The sequence below is a fragment of the Euprymna scolopes genome, chromosome 16 (assembly GCF_053919585.1).
Source record: "Euprymna scolopes isolate OS-2025 chromosome 16, ASM5391958v1, whole genome shotgun sequence".
Lineage (NCBI taxonomy): Eukaryota > Metazoa > Mollusca > Cephalopoda > Sepiida > Sepiolidae > Euprymna > Euprymna scolopes.
Window position 1 is genome coordinate 51,607,978 of NC_136497.1, and position 19,237 is coordinate 51,627,214.

General features: G+C 33.8%; 1 protein-coding gene across 12 annotated transcripts in view; it reads left to right on the forward strand.

Annotated features, from left to right (window-relative positions):
* The first annotated feature begins 208 nt into the window (after positions 1–208).
* Positions 209–19,237, forward strand: part of LOC145295953 (protein argonaute-2-like) — a 179,528-nt gene continuing 160,499 nt past the window's right edge. For 6 of the 12 annotated variants that reach the window (XM_080141842.1, XM_080141847.1, XM_080141843.1 and 3 more), the window contains exon 1: positions 212–605. In XM_080141842.1, coding sequence (XP_079997968.1) covers positions 584–605 — 22 coding nt within the window. In that variant the 5' untranslated portion in view covers positions 212–583. Of the gene's footprint in view, positions 606–19,237 lie in introns of all 12 variants that reach the window. The other 6 variants (XM_080141850.1, XM_080141846.1, XM_080141852.1 and 3 more) reach the window with 3 other exon arrangements.

Sequence of the window (19,237 nt, forward strand, 5' to 3'; positions counted from 1 at the left end):
TTGGCTTTTGTTCTTTTTTTATATACATGCATCTTTCGAATAAAAGTAATATTCGAGTCTAGGTATGATATTAATATTTTATAGTATACATGATTTAAAATAAAAAGTTAATTAACCCCATTAAAATGAAATGAATTAGCACGAAGACGTTTCGAGGTAGCAGCAGCAGCTGCTACAATTATAATCCTACAGAGCTAACCGCAAATTTAGCGAAATATTCGTATCTCGTTTTCGATGTATTTAGAAAAAAAGCTTTATGTGTGTACATATTATATATATGTCATTACGATGAATTTACTGAATCAAAACGGGAATAATAACCGATTTAAATGAATAATTTCGAGTTTGTCCGACTTAATGGATCCGATGGGGGATAATTTACCAGGTTACTTAGTTCTGTACCAAATGAACGGCAAACCCAGAAGAAGAGGCGGATGCAAGAGAAGCGGCCGCCATAGTTGAATTCTTTTCCCTGTCTCACACAAGTCAGCCGTTGTTGGCTCGTATTTTTTTATTTTTTTTATTTATTTTTTTTTTTTTAGCTTTATTCAGTTTGCACACGCAGCGACGTGGACGGCACGACATGTTCCCAATGACACCTCCAGGTAGAATATGCTCTCATCTATTTACTAAACACACATCTCTACCTTATTTTTTTTTTTTTTTTTCAAACAATATACACATATATAAACAAGAACAGAACGATAACAAAATATGGTTGTGCGAATTCATAGTTAAAAAAAACCTTTCACTTTTTTGTCTTTTTTAACCAATTTTTGCATTGTTTTTTAATTTTTACTATTATTATTTGTTATAGAATATGTTTTCCTGCAAATATATCATCTCAAATTATTTCGATGATTAATTTAAGATAGATCAATCGTTATTCTTTGTAGTGTTTATATATAACAGATCTACGAATAACTATTATTGTAATCGATTGGATATATACCAAATGTATAACTTAGTTAATATATCTAAATCTAAGTATATATTTACAATGATTAGTTAGCCTGACGAATTCTCTTGATGAAATGCAACTCAAATGTTTGTATAGCTCACTTGCCATAAGTATATTTATATACTACTACTACTACTACTACTACTACTCGTGCATCGGGTACTGTTGAAGTAAATACTAAACAAAACGGTACTTAGACAGAATAAGGGCCATGCTAAAATAATGTTGCTAAGAAACATGTTTTTAACATGAGAAGAAGGCAGGATATTTTGTAACTATTCTGTACTTTCACCTAATAATGTTATAAAACAAGTAATTACCGTAAAAAAATCCAATTTAACTTGAAAATCTTATCTACAAAAGGAAAAAAGTGCACCTTGAATGAATTAAAAAGTGTTTGGTTCATTGAACTCTGTTAACGCGATCGATAAATGTTTTATTTTTGTTCCATGAACAATAATGTTCGACTTTTTACATATAAACTTAAATTTTTTTGATCCCAAAATCGGGACATTTAAAAGCTTTAAAATTACTTGCATTTGTTGAAATTTACAAAGTAAACATGTGTCATTTTTTTTTTTTTTTTTTTTTTTTTTTTTTTTAATAAATACATAAAATATGCTTAGCTTTGACATTTTACTGCAGTTTCATGATATCGCCGATCAACAGAATAGGCATTGATCGATTGGTGCCAATCTGAGACATTTCTGATTATTGGTGATACCGTGAAACTGCAATAAAATGTTTACATTGAGTGCATTTTATTATTGATAAAGTATCTACTCCTTCGTTTGTTAAATCTTTTTTCGGTTATGTTTCGATTTTTTTTTTGTTATTTATAAAATAGTCGTCACGGCGATTTCTTCATGGACGTGGGAAATTCGAAAGTAATTTGTGGCTAGAATTAAACAAAATACTAGTATTAGTTTGTCTGCGTGTTTTTAAACGAAGAAAAAGAAGAAAACGTTTATTTATTATTTATTTTCTTCGAAAAGCCACTCTTCAAAAAAAAAAAAAAAAAGAACCATAACTAAAATATTTAGGAATTGAAAGCAGACATTACTACGACAGAAGTGTGTGTGTGTGTGTCTTTTAAAAGGTGTCTAAAATGATCATTTTACGATAGCTTCCCTTGTACTACATTTCTATTGTCTTGTTTATTCGTGATTAAATATAAATAGCCCCCCCCCACACACTTTTCATGATGTGAGATTTATTCTCAACAATCCTTAAAACTAATATAAATTATAATATAATAATAAAGATACGTGTATACTACAACTATTATTAGTCCATTAGTGACTACTATACTAAATATAAGTAACCTTTTTTGTAAAGGAAGATTTATTTTTATTCTCCTTTACGTTAGTACAATTATTGAAAAACAAAGATTCGTGTAATACAATAACAAAAAAAAAAAAAAAAAAAACTACGCCTTTAAGTTACCAATTGTTTACGTTACGGACTTAATTTCCCTTGGCTAAAGGTGGCTACTATGCTCGGAATTGATATTTACGTAAATACTTTATAGATAAGTGGCGAGTGGGTAAATTAAAAAATAAATAAATAAAAAATTAATTTCTCAAGTGTATTTCCTTTAAAATAATTTCTGTCGCCAATAGTAATTATCACTCAATAGTAGTGACTACTACTGTAGTTAGTTATTCTCTTCGATATATAAGTAATAATAATGGGTACTTGTTTAGTTTAATCAAGACGTTAAAAAATGGAAATATTGGGGAAAAAATTGTACGTTATGGAATAACAATGGATGTTATACAAAAAATCACTTAATTTGATCAAGTATATATATATATATATATATATATATATATATATATAGGGAAGAAAATTAAACTTTAATGAGATTGTGTCACGGCCATCTTTATTTTGCGGATGAGGAAGGGGGCACCAGGGGAGATAACTCCAATCACCGCTGAAAGTTTGTCAAAATTTGACGAGATTATTTTGAAACATGGACAGAAAAATAATTGGACAAATATTTTAGTTTTTTTTTTTTTTTTTTTTTTTTTTTTTCATTTATTTTACAGTTTCTCTGTCTCTTTTTAATCCCCTTTTTGTTTTTGTTAATCCTTTTTTCGTTTAAAGGTACCCTCGTTCGCGAAATAAGCAAAATGGCCGCGTTTTTAGTGTCTTGATTAAACTAAACAATTAAAAATAGTTCTTTTCGGAGCTTAACCCTATTTTCAAAACAAAGTACAGAAAAAAATCTTTAAAAAAAACAAAACTTGTGAGGTACTTGTAATGGAACGAGTCCAAGAATCACGTAAATTGATTAAGTAGTCTTTTTCTTTTTTTTTTTTTTTTTTTTTTTTTTTTGCTAAGAAAATCGAATTTTGTAACTAAACGAGACGGTGTTTGGATCTGCCATGTTCTATAAATAAAGGGCAGATAACTCGATTCCAGCTATCGAGATCAAAATCAGCCTTTTTGTAATTTACTATAAAAATCGCAAAAAATAATTTTCTATGTATAAAATAACCTGCTTTATTAATTTACGTGGTTTTTGGAGTATACATTGATTTCGTGACACGCGTACGTACATCGCAAAGACTTCTGCTTTATTATTATTATTATTTATTTATTTAATTCTAAATAAGCACTTGTTTTTTTCGTGTTTGTACTAATATCCTTAGAAGAGGTAAATGAGTTGAACGGAATAAAGCATAATGCGATATAAAAATTGAGTACTAGTAGTGCACTTACTGATCCGTGCTGAAATAATATTTAGAAAGCCATTCTTAACATGGGGAGGGGAGAGTGTTTTATACGTATTCTGTACTTTAACCTTACAATTTAATAAAAACAAAGATAATAAAACTTTAATTAAATTTGAGAATACTATTTTTAAGAAATAGCGCGGAGGCCGGAGCAGTAAGTGCGCTAGCACCAAAAAGCATACGGGTGATAAATCTTCCACGTTTTTTTTTTCTTTGTTTGTTTTTTTTTTTTTTTTAATTTGATTTTAATGTTATTAAATGAGGAACAATTTCAATTTAAACCCAATTTAGTTTAAGTTAACGCATGTAATCTGAAGAAAAACACGTTTGAAATTTGTAAATATGCTCCAATAATCGATGTTTACAACAAACGAAACGGTGGATTTTTATATAAAACAGTTTAACTGAAAAAACAAAAAAACAAAAAAAAACAACAGAGGCAAAAGATCTCCCATTATCCCAGAAACCAATTATAAAAGGTCCAAGAGTATTTATGCAGAATACGGATCGTTCTGAAATAATGCCGTCATTTAGGAACCCATTCTTAACACGAGGGGAGGGACAGCGTTTTGTAACTATTCTGTACTTTCACCTAACAATTTAATAAACAAAAATACCTTAAAATTGAATTTAACTTGAAAATCCTATCTAAAAAAGAGCACGGCCGATATTTTGCATAATCACTATTTCAAGAAAACAATTTTAAATTCTGTATAAAACAAGCTTGTGAAAGAAATATTTTAGAAATACTGGAATTTTATTTTATAATTCATTACAAGACTTCGTTTCAGTACTCCTTGTTTACTTTACGATTCAGGTTTTTGTATCGCTCATGCCGCCATGTTTCTTGTTTCACTCAACGTAAATCTTTGATAACCCTCTACTCTATTGTATTCTTTTGTTTCAAATTGATCAATAAATCTATATGCACCAGTATATATTTTTCTATTATCAATATCTTTTCCTCCTGTATCTAAGCTCCATCTGCATATCGAGCTTCTTATTATATGGAAAAGTCTCCATTTAAAGAATCCTTGTATACTTCTTTGACCCCCCCCCCATAATCGTCGATACATTAATTTTATTCGAGTTAAACCTTGTTCTGTTTACCTATTCGAACTTATCATTTATTGAGTAAGCTATGGATCCATATACCTCCTCTTGCCTCCAGCTTTGGATTAAATGGTAGGGGCAAACTAGACTCTCAAGCCTTGGCTGTGCAAACTACAACTCGTCTAGAAAGACACTCTGAAATAACGCCAATCTTTCTCCGTTTACCCCACCAGCATTATTTCCAGTCACCCTGAACGTCTTGCTACTGGACTCCAGCAATACCGATTCAGATCTCTGTAGCTAGTGATGGCACAACCCTTGTTTCACTATAGAGGCAGTCTCCGCACCGCCGTAGCCACCGTTACTTGCAGAGGAGGAGGAGGGGGGGTCTCTATTGTCTTTCCGCGGAAATGAAAACCAAAAACATTGAAAAGTAAATACTCGTAGGTAATAGGCTATAGAGTAGTATGATACTTGTTCTGATATACACGTCTTAAAAACGAAGAGAAATTTGAATAAAAGCTTAAAGGCTATATCGTTACAATGAAAAAAATAAATAATAATTTCGATATTTTTAACCATGGAAATCAAAGAATCAAGTCACGACGAAGGCTACGATCAAATCCGTTTGTATGGAATTTTTATTTCCATAGTTGAAGAAATTGATTTATTGTTTATATTTGCATCGATATATTTTGTCTAACATTTAAAGATTTTTTTTTTTTTTTTTTTGTTAAATTTTATATAGTGTTTGTTTTAAATCACAAGCTGTACTTATCTGCCGTTGCCCGGGAATATTTTTTATACTTTCATTTTTGTTTCGTTTTTCTATTTATAAACTAGCGGTATTTTTTTTTGGGGGGGGGGGTTAAACTTTAACTATTATCGTATCATTTGGTCATTATTATTATTATTATTATTATTATTATATACTAAAGCAAATTGTTATAAAGGTATAACTAATTTTGCTCGCGTAATTTTGTTTTAGCCAACAAAAAGGTTTTAAAAAGCCATGATTTCTATTTACAGTTAAAAATAAAATGCTTCCAATTTTCGAAAGGTCACGATAGTAACTCATTTTTCTTTCTTTTCTTAACTGTTATTGCAAAAATAATGTCGTTTATATATATATATATATATATATATATATATATATATATATATAGTTGAACGTCAAAAAACGACATTATTTTTGGAACCAACCTAATAGCAAGATTTAAATAGCTTGCTTGTTTACGACTAAACCGAAGTGCATTTGATGGATTTAATTTTGTGTGTGTGTATAATTCCAGGTTAATATTTTCCAGAGGTGAAGCAACCAATGAAGTTTTAACAAGGTTAATTCAAGAGTGCTCATTACCAAAGTAGGGCAAGATATACTTTTTGTTTTACATTAGCATGTTTCCATCAGCCAGTTCAAGTAACTAGGTTACGGACTTCACTTTTGTATAAGCAATATCACCTGAAGATATCTCTAGTTAGTTACTCTTAACTGGCTGACCAAAACATGGTCATAAATGTGTAGCGACATATTAACACTTATATATATTAATGCTTATTTGCATATATATCTCGTATAGAAGTCCAGCTGATTTATACGATTGCTGTAAAAGTTCCACATTTCGGCACTACACAGAAGAGTAGGCAGAACAATAGATTTGTAAACTGCCACCTTCACTTTTAGAGACACATCATTGCTATTCCAGAGTCTGTGTCGCAACCTACCAAGTGCCTCACTAACTGTATTAATTCTACTTTGGATGTCATTTTCAAAGTTAGCATCATTAGATACAACAGATCCGAGGTATGTAAGAGAAGATACTATTTTCAAAGCTTCACCATCAACATATACCACTGGTTGTGAAAAGGGTGCAGCGTTTGGTGTTACCTTGTGAATAATTTCAGTGCTTTTTATGCTAATTGTAAGGCCTTCGGTCTTACATGCATCAGAGAAGTTATTGGGGATGTTCTGCATGTCATCAACACTATGGGTGACAAGAGCACAATCATCAGCATAAAGGAGATCAGTCTGCACAGAAGTCTTGGTTTTGGCCTTGAACCATTGTTGGTTATAAAGTCCTCCTCTTAATCGATATTCAACACTTACACCTTTCAAAGTGTTCTTGAAAGCTGTCTCAAGCATCATCGAAAAGAAAAGAGCAAATAGGATCAAGGCAAGGACACATCCTTGCTTAGTTACATTTGACACTTCAAATAGTTCACTTTGTTCAAAGCCAGATCATACTGCCGCCACCATTCCTCAATGAAAGGAGACAATCACATTCAACGTCTTATCTGGAATACTGAGCCTCCACAAAACGGTCCACAGAGCATCCCTGGAGACGGTATCAAACGCCTTTGTGAGATCAACGAATGTAACAAACAAGTCCTTATTCTGCTCCCTTGCTTTCTTCTGTAGTTGTTGTCAGCTGAAGATCATGTCCACAGTGCCTCTTCCTGCCCTAAAATCACACTGGGTTTCTGGGAGCACAATTTTACAAATTGAACCATTGAATCAGTTTAAGATTACACAAGCTTGTACTGCAAGCATATAAATCAGCTTGGTTCCTTCCATATGAGATGTCTGCATTCTATTTGCAATGTTGGATGGCAGGATTGTGTTCCAAATAGGGAATTACTGGATAGGTGTGAAATCACTGGTATTGAATCATTTTTGATCAGGATACAAATGTGGTGGTCGGGTCGTCTTGTGCGAATGAATGACTCAAGAGTTCCTAAGCAACTTTTTTATGGGCAACTGACAAATTCTTGCTGCACAATAGGGTGTCCTCTGCTTCGTTACAAGGATAAACTAAAAGATAACCTGAAGCGTTGTGGAATTTCTCTGAGCTCCTGGGAGAGTGTAGCAGAGGATCGCAGGGAATGGAGGAAGACGTGTTATCTAGGGACCAGAGAATTTGAACATAACCGCCTTCGTCATAGGGATGCCCTTTTGTGCAAATATTTAGGCAAAGCACCAGAAAAATCCACCAAAAAAGGAATATGTATGCTATTGTGGTTTGAAAGCACGCAGCAAAGCAGGGTTATCTGTTCACTGGAGAAGGCATCTTTGACCGATGAGCATATGTAGGTTCACCATCTGCGGAGGAATGTGCCGGACGTCTGCAGGATGGTAATTATACATGTGGTGTCACAGAGCTTAGAAGGAACTGAAAATTGCATACTGAACCCTCATTCATCGTCTTCGATGAGAGAATCCACCATATATATTTTACTTGTAATCTGAAGAAATCGTTTGAAATATTTACGTATGCTGAAATAATGGCTAGAAAGAGAAAAATTGAATCGTTATACAAAGGAAGTTAGAGAAGTAACGAGGATTATTTCTGCATATTTGTACACATTTCAATTGTTATTACAAGCGTAATACTAAGTAAATTTTAACTCTGGGCCACTAAACTGCAGTTTTACTGAGGCTACCAGTTTTACTTGCTTTATATTTGCATTTTTCATTTCAAGAAATAATACAATAGTAAAAATGCCAAAGTCACATAGGCACCAGAAACTCGCACACACCAAGTAAACACAATTTATTATATACACGAGAGATGTCTGTTAATGTGTATGTATGTGCATTTGTATGCCTCACTAAAATTTTTGAAATCCAAATCGGCTAAGTATGATTCTGGTACTGTCTTTAAGAACACAGACATAGACACATAGGTGAAATTTAGAGCAAAATATTCATATTTTTCTACCTTAACAACCTCAGACTCCTATGAGGAGGGGAGGTCCCATAAAATTGTCTCTTTCTAAATGATTTCAACATCTGCACATGCATTGCTTTGATATGTTTACATAAATTTGCAACATCATGGTATAGTTGTCGCCGTGACCAAATGGGTTAGAGGGTTGTCTCAGAGCTATTAGTTTTTGCGTTTGTGTCCACCTTTACAGTGGATGTTTTTTTTTATTTGTTTTTTTTTTATTTTTAACATTTTTGAAAACAATTATTTCAGTAAGCTTTTGCATTTAACACGGTTTCTGAATTTGGAATGCCATCCTTGGATGCTTATGAGCATTGTGTGGTTTGCCAAGTGCTAAACATAATTTTGTTTTTTACTATGCAGAAACTTGATTTTAATTTTAAAATACTATTTAAAAATCGGCACGGTACAATAAGATCATATAAACAAAGAATTGATATTTATTGAAAAGTGAATTAAAAACACTGAAAATGCACACAATTTTTTTTTTAAAGATGTGTTCAAACGTTTTTTCCTTTTGTTATATGGCCTGGGCAACACCGGGTACCCCTGCTAGTTTTAATATGAGGAGGAGAGAAAAAGGAAGAGTGAAAACGAAATTCATTTCTTGTTTTCTGACTTTGTAAGTTTCAATATAAAGGAATTGGAGGATCAGTTTTGTATGTATTTGTCATTGCAAAATGATCCCCCAATTTTAGAACATTTAATATCGATCCTTTCTGACTTTATTCGACATTCTGCATTGATTCCTTTTTCTTTGCTGTAATTTTACACAAATACAAAATATTAATGTTTTATTATTATTATTAGTTTTTAATCGCTAGTTAGCTTTATTAGAAAATCTCTAGATTTTTATTTTTACCTTTGAATTTTATTAATTGATTTTAAAGATAACAAATTTTTTTTATAATGTCAGGGTCTAAATCGACCCATTCTTTAAGATAGCTTTTTGTTATTGCTATAAACGGAGAACATTTTTTTTTTTTTTTATCATTGATCTACAAAACTATCATTTTTATTTTTTAATTCTATTTAAAAGTTATAACCTAAATCATTTTCAGAATAAATTGGATGGATTCAGAAATGCTTAAAAAATGGGTAAATTCTTATTTCCATTATTATTTTAAGTTTAAGGTTTAGCATTATTCTCAAACAACTTATTTTTGCTTAAAGTATGTTCTGATTACAAAAATATTGAAACGCTTTAGTTTATAAGTTTTGGGAATTGTATAGTGAAGCCAATAACTGAAAGATAGGTAAAAAAAAACAAAACATTTTTTATTAATTGGTGCTTATGCACTTACTGTGCTATTTTTTAATACTATTTTCAAGTTAGATTCAAGTTTCACGATATCTATTAAATTGTTAGGTGGAAGTACAGAATAGTTGCAAAACATCCTCCCTTCTCCATGTTAATGGCTTTCAAAATAATGTTATTATTTCAACATGGTAACATAAGTGCATAAGTACCAAAATAATTCAAATATACAATAAATAAATGTTACTATAGCCAATAAAATTTACTTTTCTACCTAACAAGCTCATTTTATGTATGTGTGCGTTTTTTTTTTATTTAAGTAGTTTTAAATCCTTTTTATTTCATTTCAAATATTCCCTTTTTACGAGCTGTTAGCCAACAAGATGGCCACTAACATTCTTCTTGTTGGGAGACGATAAAGAAAAATATTGGCGATCATAATCACCGACTAGAAAAAAAAAATGAAAATTAAAACATTAATATTTCGTATTCGTGAAAAATTACAGCAAAGAAGAATGAATCCGAGTAAAGATAGAATGTTGAATAAAGTTGAAAATGATCAATATTAAATGTTCCAAAATTGGGGAATCATTTTGCTATGACAAATCAAATATATATACAAAATTGATCCTATAGTTAAAAAAAAAAGCCAGGTAAGTACAAAAATAATTTTTATTAGGTATGGTAACATTTATTGTATATTTGTTTTTTCCCCCTTGGTTGTTAACTACACTATCCATGGAGTTCCATCATACTTGTGAAATACCGAATTAAAAACTAGGCTGATGAAATATAGTCACAATCTTTTTATAAAAAATGTCTGAAAAAAAGTTCAGTTATTATCTTTCATAGCCTATTTTTCAATTTGTTTATAAAGATGCCGACTTTATAGACATATATATATATATATATATATATATATATATATATATATATATTTTTTTTTTTTTTTTTTTTTTTTTGCAGCCTAGTTTTCGTTTTGCACAAAAATCCATCTTATATAAATAGATTTTGTCCGTTAGTCAAATTTTTTTTTAATATAAACATTGGGGAATTTGTTTGATTTCAAAATATCAGATCTTAACTACTTTTTGAAATGAAAAATATTTTGTTTATAATAAATAATAAATTTTAATAAAACTGATGCCATGACCGGATATCGAAACCTGGAAATCTTCAGTTTGGGTTCTATTTGTTATGTACTCCTCAACTGTCTTAACTCGGAGATTAACACTATCAACTGACCTATTTGGACTCTCTTTATAAATAGAGCTTAAAGCATTACCATAACAAAATAATTATAATTAGGCATAACTATAGTTCAAACATAAGCGATAATAAATAATTAAATAAAATAAATGAATGGGTAAAGATTAATAGTGTTTGGTAGTATTTAGTCTCGAGCAATTTATTTTGCTTCAAGTACATATTGTATGTAGTTCTTTCAAATTCTTGAAGTTAGTTGAAATCTCCCCTACCTTTTTTTTTTCTTTATAATGTGTAGATATTTTATTTTTATTTCGGTTTTGATGTGGTTTGTTATTTACCTTTGAGCTTTTTATCTACAAAATGGTTTATCTTGCAATTATCTTTTTTTTAAATGTATTTTTTTTTTTTTTTTTTTTTTTTAAATGTAGATCTCAGGGTTAGCATGGAAACAAAGAAACAATAATATGCAATGTCAATAAGTTAAAATGCAAGAATGTAAATAAATTTTATTTTTTTCGGTTCGGGAACTCTACTTTGTGAGAAATTAACTTACACAGCTATCGCCCTCTTTGCCAGAAATAACCTGATATAAAGAACAAGGACTTACCTGCTGGATGGTCTCCATTTTGGTTGTGTCTTGCTAAATCAAGGTGGGCTAATTTAGCTGACGTTTTTGGGCCGAGTTATTACGTTGTTTGTAGACGTGTTAGTTTGAGAAAAGAAACATTAATAAACAGTTTGATAATTAATCAATGGATCAATTTCTATTAACTGGCATAATAATGTAATCTATAAATATAAAAGCGAAAATGTATGTATTTATGTGTGTTCGCTTTTTCTGTATGTCTACAAAAGGCTTTTTTCAGAGAAGCGGTCAGGCGCTTCACAACTTTTTATATCACATATAAATCGTAATATCTCACAGTTAACAACGAAGCTCGCCTGTCTATTTAATTTGGTCGATTTTGGGAAGATAAATATTCGACATTTGTCGCTCGCTGCATGTGAGTTAGTCTTTTTCCTATAACATCTTGGGGAAAAATAAAAATCCCGCAGTCAAACTTGACCTCATTAACTCATTAAAACGGGCACCTGCCGAATCCAAGTAATTAAATAAATTCAAACGTGTTTCCGTTAGCATCTCGCGGTGGGGCAATGGTTAACGTCGCACTTTTTTTTTTTTTTTTCACACTTTAATTTACAACTTTGCCTCAACTGTTCGGGTTCGATCCTCATACTTACTTTTTTTTTTTTTTTTTTTTAACCCCCCTCCCTCCGGAGTTTCCATGCACACCTCCAAACACCCGGACAATGCCGGGTACCTCTCGCTAGTGTAATATATAAATCTCTCCTGTCTGTTAGTGTGAATGTATGTGTGTTTGTATGTCTGTTAAAAACTTTTGTTATCTGCATCTGACTGGGTCAAAACCGGTCTCATCCAAAAGAGCAATGCCTCGAATGCATAATATGTGCAAATTAGAACAAAAGATCAATTCTGTGGTGGGCAAATGGACCACTTTTTAGAAGATGGGGGGTCCTTTTTTGCGTCGCTTTTTTCATGACTCGTGCGCATATCGAACTAAAACTATATTTAAAAAGTTTACTTTGCAACGTCATGATGTCATTAGCACTCGTGGCCCATGACTTTTTGCTTTCTTCCACTCTTTAGCATTTCATGTTAGAGTTTGGCCGCTGCCGCTCATTTTTTTTTTTTTTTTTTTTTTTTTTTCTGATCGTGTGGGCACTCTCTGCTATTTTGATTGAAGGAAGAGTTTTCATTTATTTATCATTTTTTTTTTTTTGGGGGGGGGTCCAGCACATGGGGAACAAAAAGTGCTCAATAGCTTCTCTTTGTATCCTTTCTGTTGAAATATCTAGTGGGGAGGTTGTAACTTTTTTTTTTTTTTTTTTTTGTGGCGATTACATTTTTGTGATTTTTATCCGTTCTTTTATTTTTTAAATTGTTGTGGGGGGGGGGGGGTATCGACGTTGCCCACATTGAAAGTGTTCAATTTCCTTAGTATAGCAGATGTGTTCAAACGGAACTTCATGTCGGCCTGGGTAACACCGGGTATCCATGCTAGTATTTTATAAAGGCATATAACTTTCACCAACTCCAGAGAGTTCATATTTCTTCGCCAACCCCATTGTTGATTAGACTATTAAAGAGAACTATCATTAAGTTCAAAATAGGGGACTCATAAATGAGCTGCTGTTCAGTCCAAACATCTTATTAGCAACTAACTGTAAAGTCAAATTCCCGCCAAAGGTTCAATCCCCATCTTCCGGTGGAGATTATAAATATCAACCAATTTTATCCGTCTTATCTCTGACAGGTTTCAACTTGTGTGGTTGGTGTTTAGCTGTAACTTGTTACAGGATTTTATCATGTCAATATTAACAGCTATTCGAACCAATCTGTATAAGACCCTTGAAATTTAAATGAATTTTAAAAAAAATTGACTGATTTTGTTTTTGAAGCAATCATACATTATTATTTTTTATTTTTTAAAATTTTATAAGTATGTTGAAATATGTTTTTTTTTTTTTTTTTTTTTTTTTTACACAGTGATCACCACTTATCAAGGCCCGGAAGCCACTCAGGGATAAGGGTTATTGCAAGTACATTACGTTAGTGAGGAGATTTGCTGAAATGTTTACTTAAGGGGGCGGTTCATTAGGAATTTGTTAACATTGGACTTGAAGACATCCAAGTTGTAGTCCGGAGGGAAGCAGGCAGACGGAACAGAGTTCCACAGGCGTGCAGTTCTAAGAAAGAAGCTTTGTTCATGGAATCTGCGTTTTGATTTAGGCACAGATATAGAGTGGGGGAAATTTGTCACAGTGGATTCAGCTAGACGGGTGTTTTTCGTGAAAGATTGGCGAGGGGGGACCAGAGATTGGAGTTCAGACGAGCATCTGCCATGGAAATAACGATAAAACAGGGACAGGCTCGCAACGTCTCTTCTGTGGGAGAGAGGTTGCAGGGTAGAGAAAAGGGCATCCCCCACTATGCCACGAAGTCTATTTTGTACTCTGTCAAGGCAGGATAGGCTGTTTTTAGCAGCTCCTGCCCAGATATGGCAACAGTATTCCATCCTTGGACGTACTTGGCTTTTATATAGATAGAGAATTGCATCCGTAGTGAGATATCTTCTGGAGCGGTAGAAGGATCCCACCATCTTTTCAGCGACCTTGGCAACAGACTTGATGTACGTGTTCCATTTTAGATCAGGAGTAAAGGTCAAACCCAGAAGCTTGTCAAAACACGGGGCCTCACCCAGACGAGAGCCATCCATTACAATTGATGCCAGATGGGGATCAGAGCGTTGATGATGTAAGGATAGCAGTTTGGTTTTGGATGCATTAAAGGTAACCAGCCACGTCTTCCCCCACTGAACCACGCGCTCGAGATCAGAGGAGAGAGAATCAGAGAGAACTTTGTCATTTACAGCCTTTGATGTGTTGCCGTAGATGGTCGTGTCATAAGCATAGATGTCAACGAATGATTTAAGTATGTGTTTAGGGAGGTCATTGATGTAGATCAGGAAGAGAGTTGGGCCCAGGATTGACCCCTGAGGGACTCCAGCATTTATATTGCAGGCCTCCGATTTTTGTCCATCTACCACTACTCTTATGAGCCTATCGGAGAGAAATGATTTAATGATTGAGAAAACATTTCCAGTTATACCGTAGCTGGAAATCTTGTGAAGTAGACCCTTATGCCATACCTTGTCGAAGGCCTTTGATATGTCGAGAGCAATTGCCCTAGAAAGGAAGCCTTTGTCAAGAGATTCACTAATCCTGTGGGATATAACCATCAGCACATCTGCGGTAGATCTTGCAGAGCGGAAACCATATTGTGTGTCACTAAGAAGGTTATTCCTGCTGAGGTGGTTGACTATTTCTCTATTTAATATGGATTCCAGCAACTTACTCATAACACACGGGAGACTTATTGGTCTGTATTGAGAGGGAGATGACTTATCACCTGAATTCTTAAATACAGGGCAAACTGATGAGGTCTTCCAGGGAGTCGGAAAGCACTTCTCCTTAAGGCAGCGCTTAAATAGTTTCGTAAGTATGGGAGCAAGTTCTGGTTGAAGCTTTTTTAACACTATAATTGGGATGCCATCAGGGCCAGTTGTTTTACTGGAATCTAGGTTCTTTATTAGCTTGGCGACCTCATGCACGGATATTTGTATGTTACCTAGCTTGTTCTGTGTTATAGGAGGAAATATGGGGAGTTGATGGCCTTCGTCGCATAGGGTAGAATTAGCTGCAAAGTTCTTTGCAAATAGTTTGGCCTTGTCTGACGCTGACGAGATGACCTCTGGTCCATTGATAATGGTTGGGATAGAACGCACACTTCTGTTCAGGATCCTATTTGTTATTTGCCAAAACTGGTGGGATCCAAGCCGCTGATCAGCTACCTTGGATTTAACAGACCGGGCATATAGCTCTCTTGCATTTTTTATTACTCTTTTACAGTGGTTGCTGGCAGACCTAAAAGCAGCTTTAGTCTCAGTGCATCTATTACGTTGGTAGCTATGGAAAAAGTGATTTCTGTGCGCGATAGCAGCAGCACATTCTGGGGAGAACCATGACTGGCTGTTAGGTTTTTGTTGGAATTTTTTAGATGGTATGAATTGGTCTATGCCTGCAATTAACCATTCGGTCAGATCTGATACTATAGAGGACACATCCTTTTTAAACATGGAGTGCAGAGGTAAATCAGATATGAATGTATGGAAGCTATACCAGTCGGCCATAGAGTAACGGTATACAGTCCGGTGGAGGGGTACGTCTGGGGGCTTCTTACATTTCGTTTTTATCTTAACTGATACGACGGAGTGGTCGGAGGATCCTAGAGGAGAATGAACGGAATATGAACATAGCTCAGGGGAAGTTGAGAGAAAAAGGTCTAAGAGGCTTGCATATTGACCGGGTGTATCGGGCACACGGGTGGGTTCGCGAACAATCTGAGTGAGATCATAAGCAATGGCAAAATCATGACAAAACCTCCCCTCATCGTCTGTCTTATTTGAATGGGTCAGCCATTCCACGTTATGGACGTTGAAGTCACCACATATGTGGATGTTAGCCGAGGGATGTGAAGACAGTATGTGGTCTATTTTCTCAGATATGCTCTTAAAGATAGTATGTATGAACCTTTTTATTATAACCTATAGTTTATTTTAGTTTTTGTTAAGTGTTGAGACATTATGTTGAACAAAGATGGCAGCATAGTTCAGATCAGATCCTGAGTGTAATTGGCAGTAACCAAGATGACGGCCAAGAATCAAATGCAGTCCGTGTTAACAGTGAACTGATTGAATCCAAAATTTGACAGTTTTTATAGTAACTTTGGAAGGTTTTCATTGGTTGATTAGCACAGCCGGTGGTTATAAAAACGATTGGCGAATTCATTGGTTTCATACCCCCCCACCCCCACTAGGAGTCCAAAACAGTTTACAGTTTTTTTTACATTAGAAACAAAGGGTAAAAAGGTTGTTGCCCCCCCCCCCAATATTTATTCTGGTGAGACAGAAAATTAAATTATAAAAAAAAGAATTTGTTTACAATTTCAAATTGACACAAATTGAGAAACATCTGTTATGCATTCCTTTTTTAAAGTGCTCAATCTTCTTGGATCATGAAAAAACATTTTTTTAAAACTGCTTAAATAAAACCATTGAAGCATCTATTTAAACATATTTTATTTTTTTCTATACGATAACGAAACGTATGTCTGACTGTTTATTCAACCAGTTGAGTTGGGTGATAAAACAATTTTAATTTCAGTTTTCAGTTTTTACTCCTTTATATCTCTGTTTTCTGATTCGTTTTTATTTTTTATTTAGCAGGTGATATAGTAAGGTTATTGAGCCCCCCCCCCTCAGCCCTAAAAAAAACAAATAAAATGATAGCGAGTGCCCATGCGAGCGCAAAAAAAATAAAAATAAATAAATAATAATAATAATTAGCTGCAATAGCCAGGCTCGAACTTGTAACGTGAAAGAGGAAAAGAAGGTGAAAAAAGCAAACGCGTTGACCGACTCGGCCACTGTGCACTTGTGACATCATGGACCTTCAAAATAATGTGTTTTAAACGTACGTTGAAATGCAAATGACTTTACAAAAATGTTGACACAAAAACTAACCCCTCTTTGCAAAAAACGCCCCACTTGACGGTTGAAGAATTAATCTTTTTGATATTTGTCGTCCAAGAGATTGATTTTTCTAATGATTTTGTCACGGTCCGCCGCATCTGTTGAAAGTTTTTGGAAGACATACGAACACACACAGACACCCACACACTAACACACATTTTTGCCTTTTCTATATTAGACTAGCCTGGATGGCCGGTGTTGCCCAGGTGTTTAGAGGTGTGTGTTGAGCAAAAAAAAAAAAAGTGGGGGTAGGCAGGCAGGCTCAAACCCATACCGCGAAGGAGGAAAAGAACGTGACAAAAAAGTGACGTCTTTGCCATTGCGTCCATCACCAAACCGGAAGTGACATAGGTTTAAATTAAGGCTAGACAATCGAAAAGAGAGGATAACTTTTGAAAAAATTGGCAAAAAAAGCGACCCCTCCCTGCAGAAAAGTGTCCAGTTGAGGGTGAAGGAATTAATGTTTTTGGCCAATTTTTCGATATTTGCCATCCGAAAGGGCGAGCTTCAAAATGATACCGATCTCGTGGAAATCTGTCACCTCTGTCCAAAGTTTTAGACAAATATACATACATACATACATACATTTAAACAGACAGATGAGATTTATATTATAGAAAATGTTTTTTCTTTCGTTTTAAAAAATCATCCTTTTGTGATGATGCTTTATTTTTTGTTTTGTAGTCATGTTCACCCCAAGCAAGTATATTGCTACTTGGACATTAGTGGCTACTATTTGGGACCATACTTAGAGGAGATGAGTGAGATGTTGGTTTGCATTATATTTCAACTTCTGCATGTCAGTACAGTCAGGGAAGCAAGTGAGGGAGTTCCAAAGTTTAGCAGTCTGAGGGAAGAAACTATCAGAGTAGAAGGCTATTTGACATCTAGAAACCTCAAAAGTGAAGAGGGTGGGATTTTGTTGCTGGTATGTATGTCGAGGAAGTGGGTATGATTCAGACAATACCATAGGCCTTATATTGCATAAGTACCAAAAAAAAAAAAAAACATAATTCAAAATTTCTATCAATATACTTGTAAAACAGGCACAGGGATGCAACATTGCGGTGATGTGCCAGGGATTGGAGCTTAGTTGACAGTGCCGGACCTATAAGATTGGAAACATTTTTTGGACCCTAGTAGTAAAAGAAAGGCTAGTAGTAAATGCACGAACCCAGACATGGCAACAATATTCCATGCATTCGCAAATGGTACTTTTGTGGAGGTACGAGATGCTTTCAGATGTGGGTAATTTTCTAGCACCATAGAGGGAACTCCTTTATTTGCAGCAGTCTTTGCAATCTCAATGCATTTGTTCCAGCTCCTGTTGCCTTTTAACGTGAAATCTGAGGAGTGATAGAAGAACTCTCAGATAGTGTTAATAGTCATGGTTATCAGTGGTTGAGAAGGCTTCTTGTAATAGGGAAGAAGTTTAATCTTAGTAGCATTATATGTTACCATCCATTTACAGCCCCATTCCATTACGGACTGGAGGTCGTTTTCTAAGGATTTGTCTATTGCCTTAGATATTCCAAAAATATTTATTCATGCAACTGACAATGATGAATGTTTATTTTATTTGAATTTTAATTTTGTAAAAATTTAGTAAAAATTCCAGAATATTGTTTTCATTTTTCAATTAATTTTTCATTGAATTAACTTTGTACTAATAGAAATGTATTTTTCATTGGAAAAATTGATTAGTGTTTGTGAGAAAAAAAGAAAAAGAAAAATACAAACTTTTCGTTTGACGCTTGAAAAAAAAAATTTTTTTTTTCTTCAAATCGCACTAAATATTAAAATTTCTTTTTCTATATAATAAACTGATAACAAATGTTTTTATGATTCTTTGCATTAGTTAAGGTGTTCAGCATTTTGGCACTTTTCAGCACTTTCCATAAATTGTCTGGATCATTCCAGCAATAGCACAATCCTTATATACCTTTTTTCCCCATAATATAGCATTCCTAAAAATAAAACTAATTGCAGTTTTATTGTGAATAAATGTAAAATGGGCCATTCTCATGTGACCTGCATAACATTTGGAATGTAAAATTAGAGGTAAAAGAACTAGAATTCAGATGAATAAAATTTATAACCCCCCCCCCCCTAAA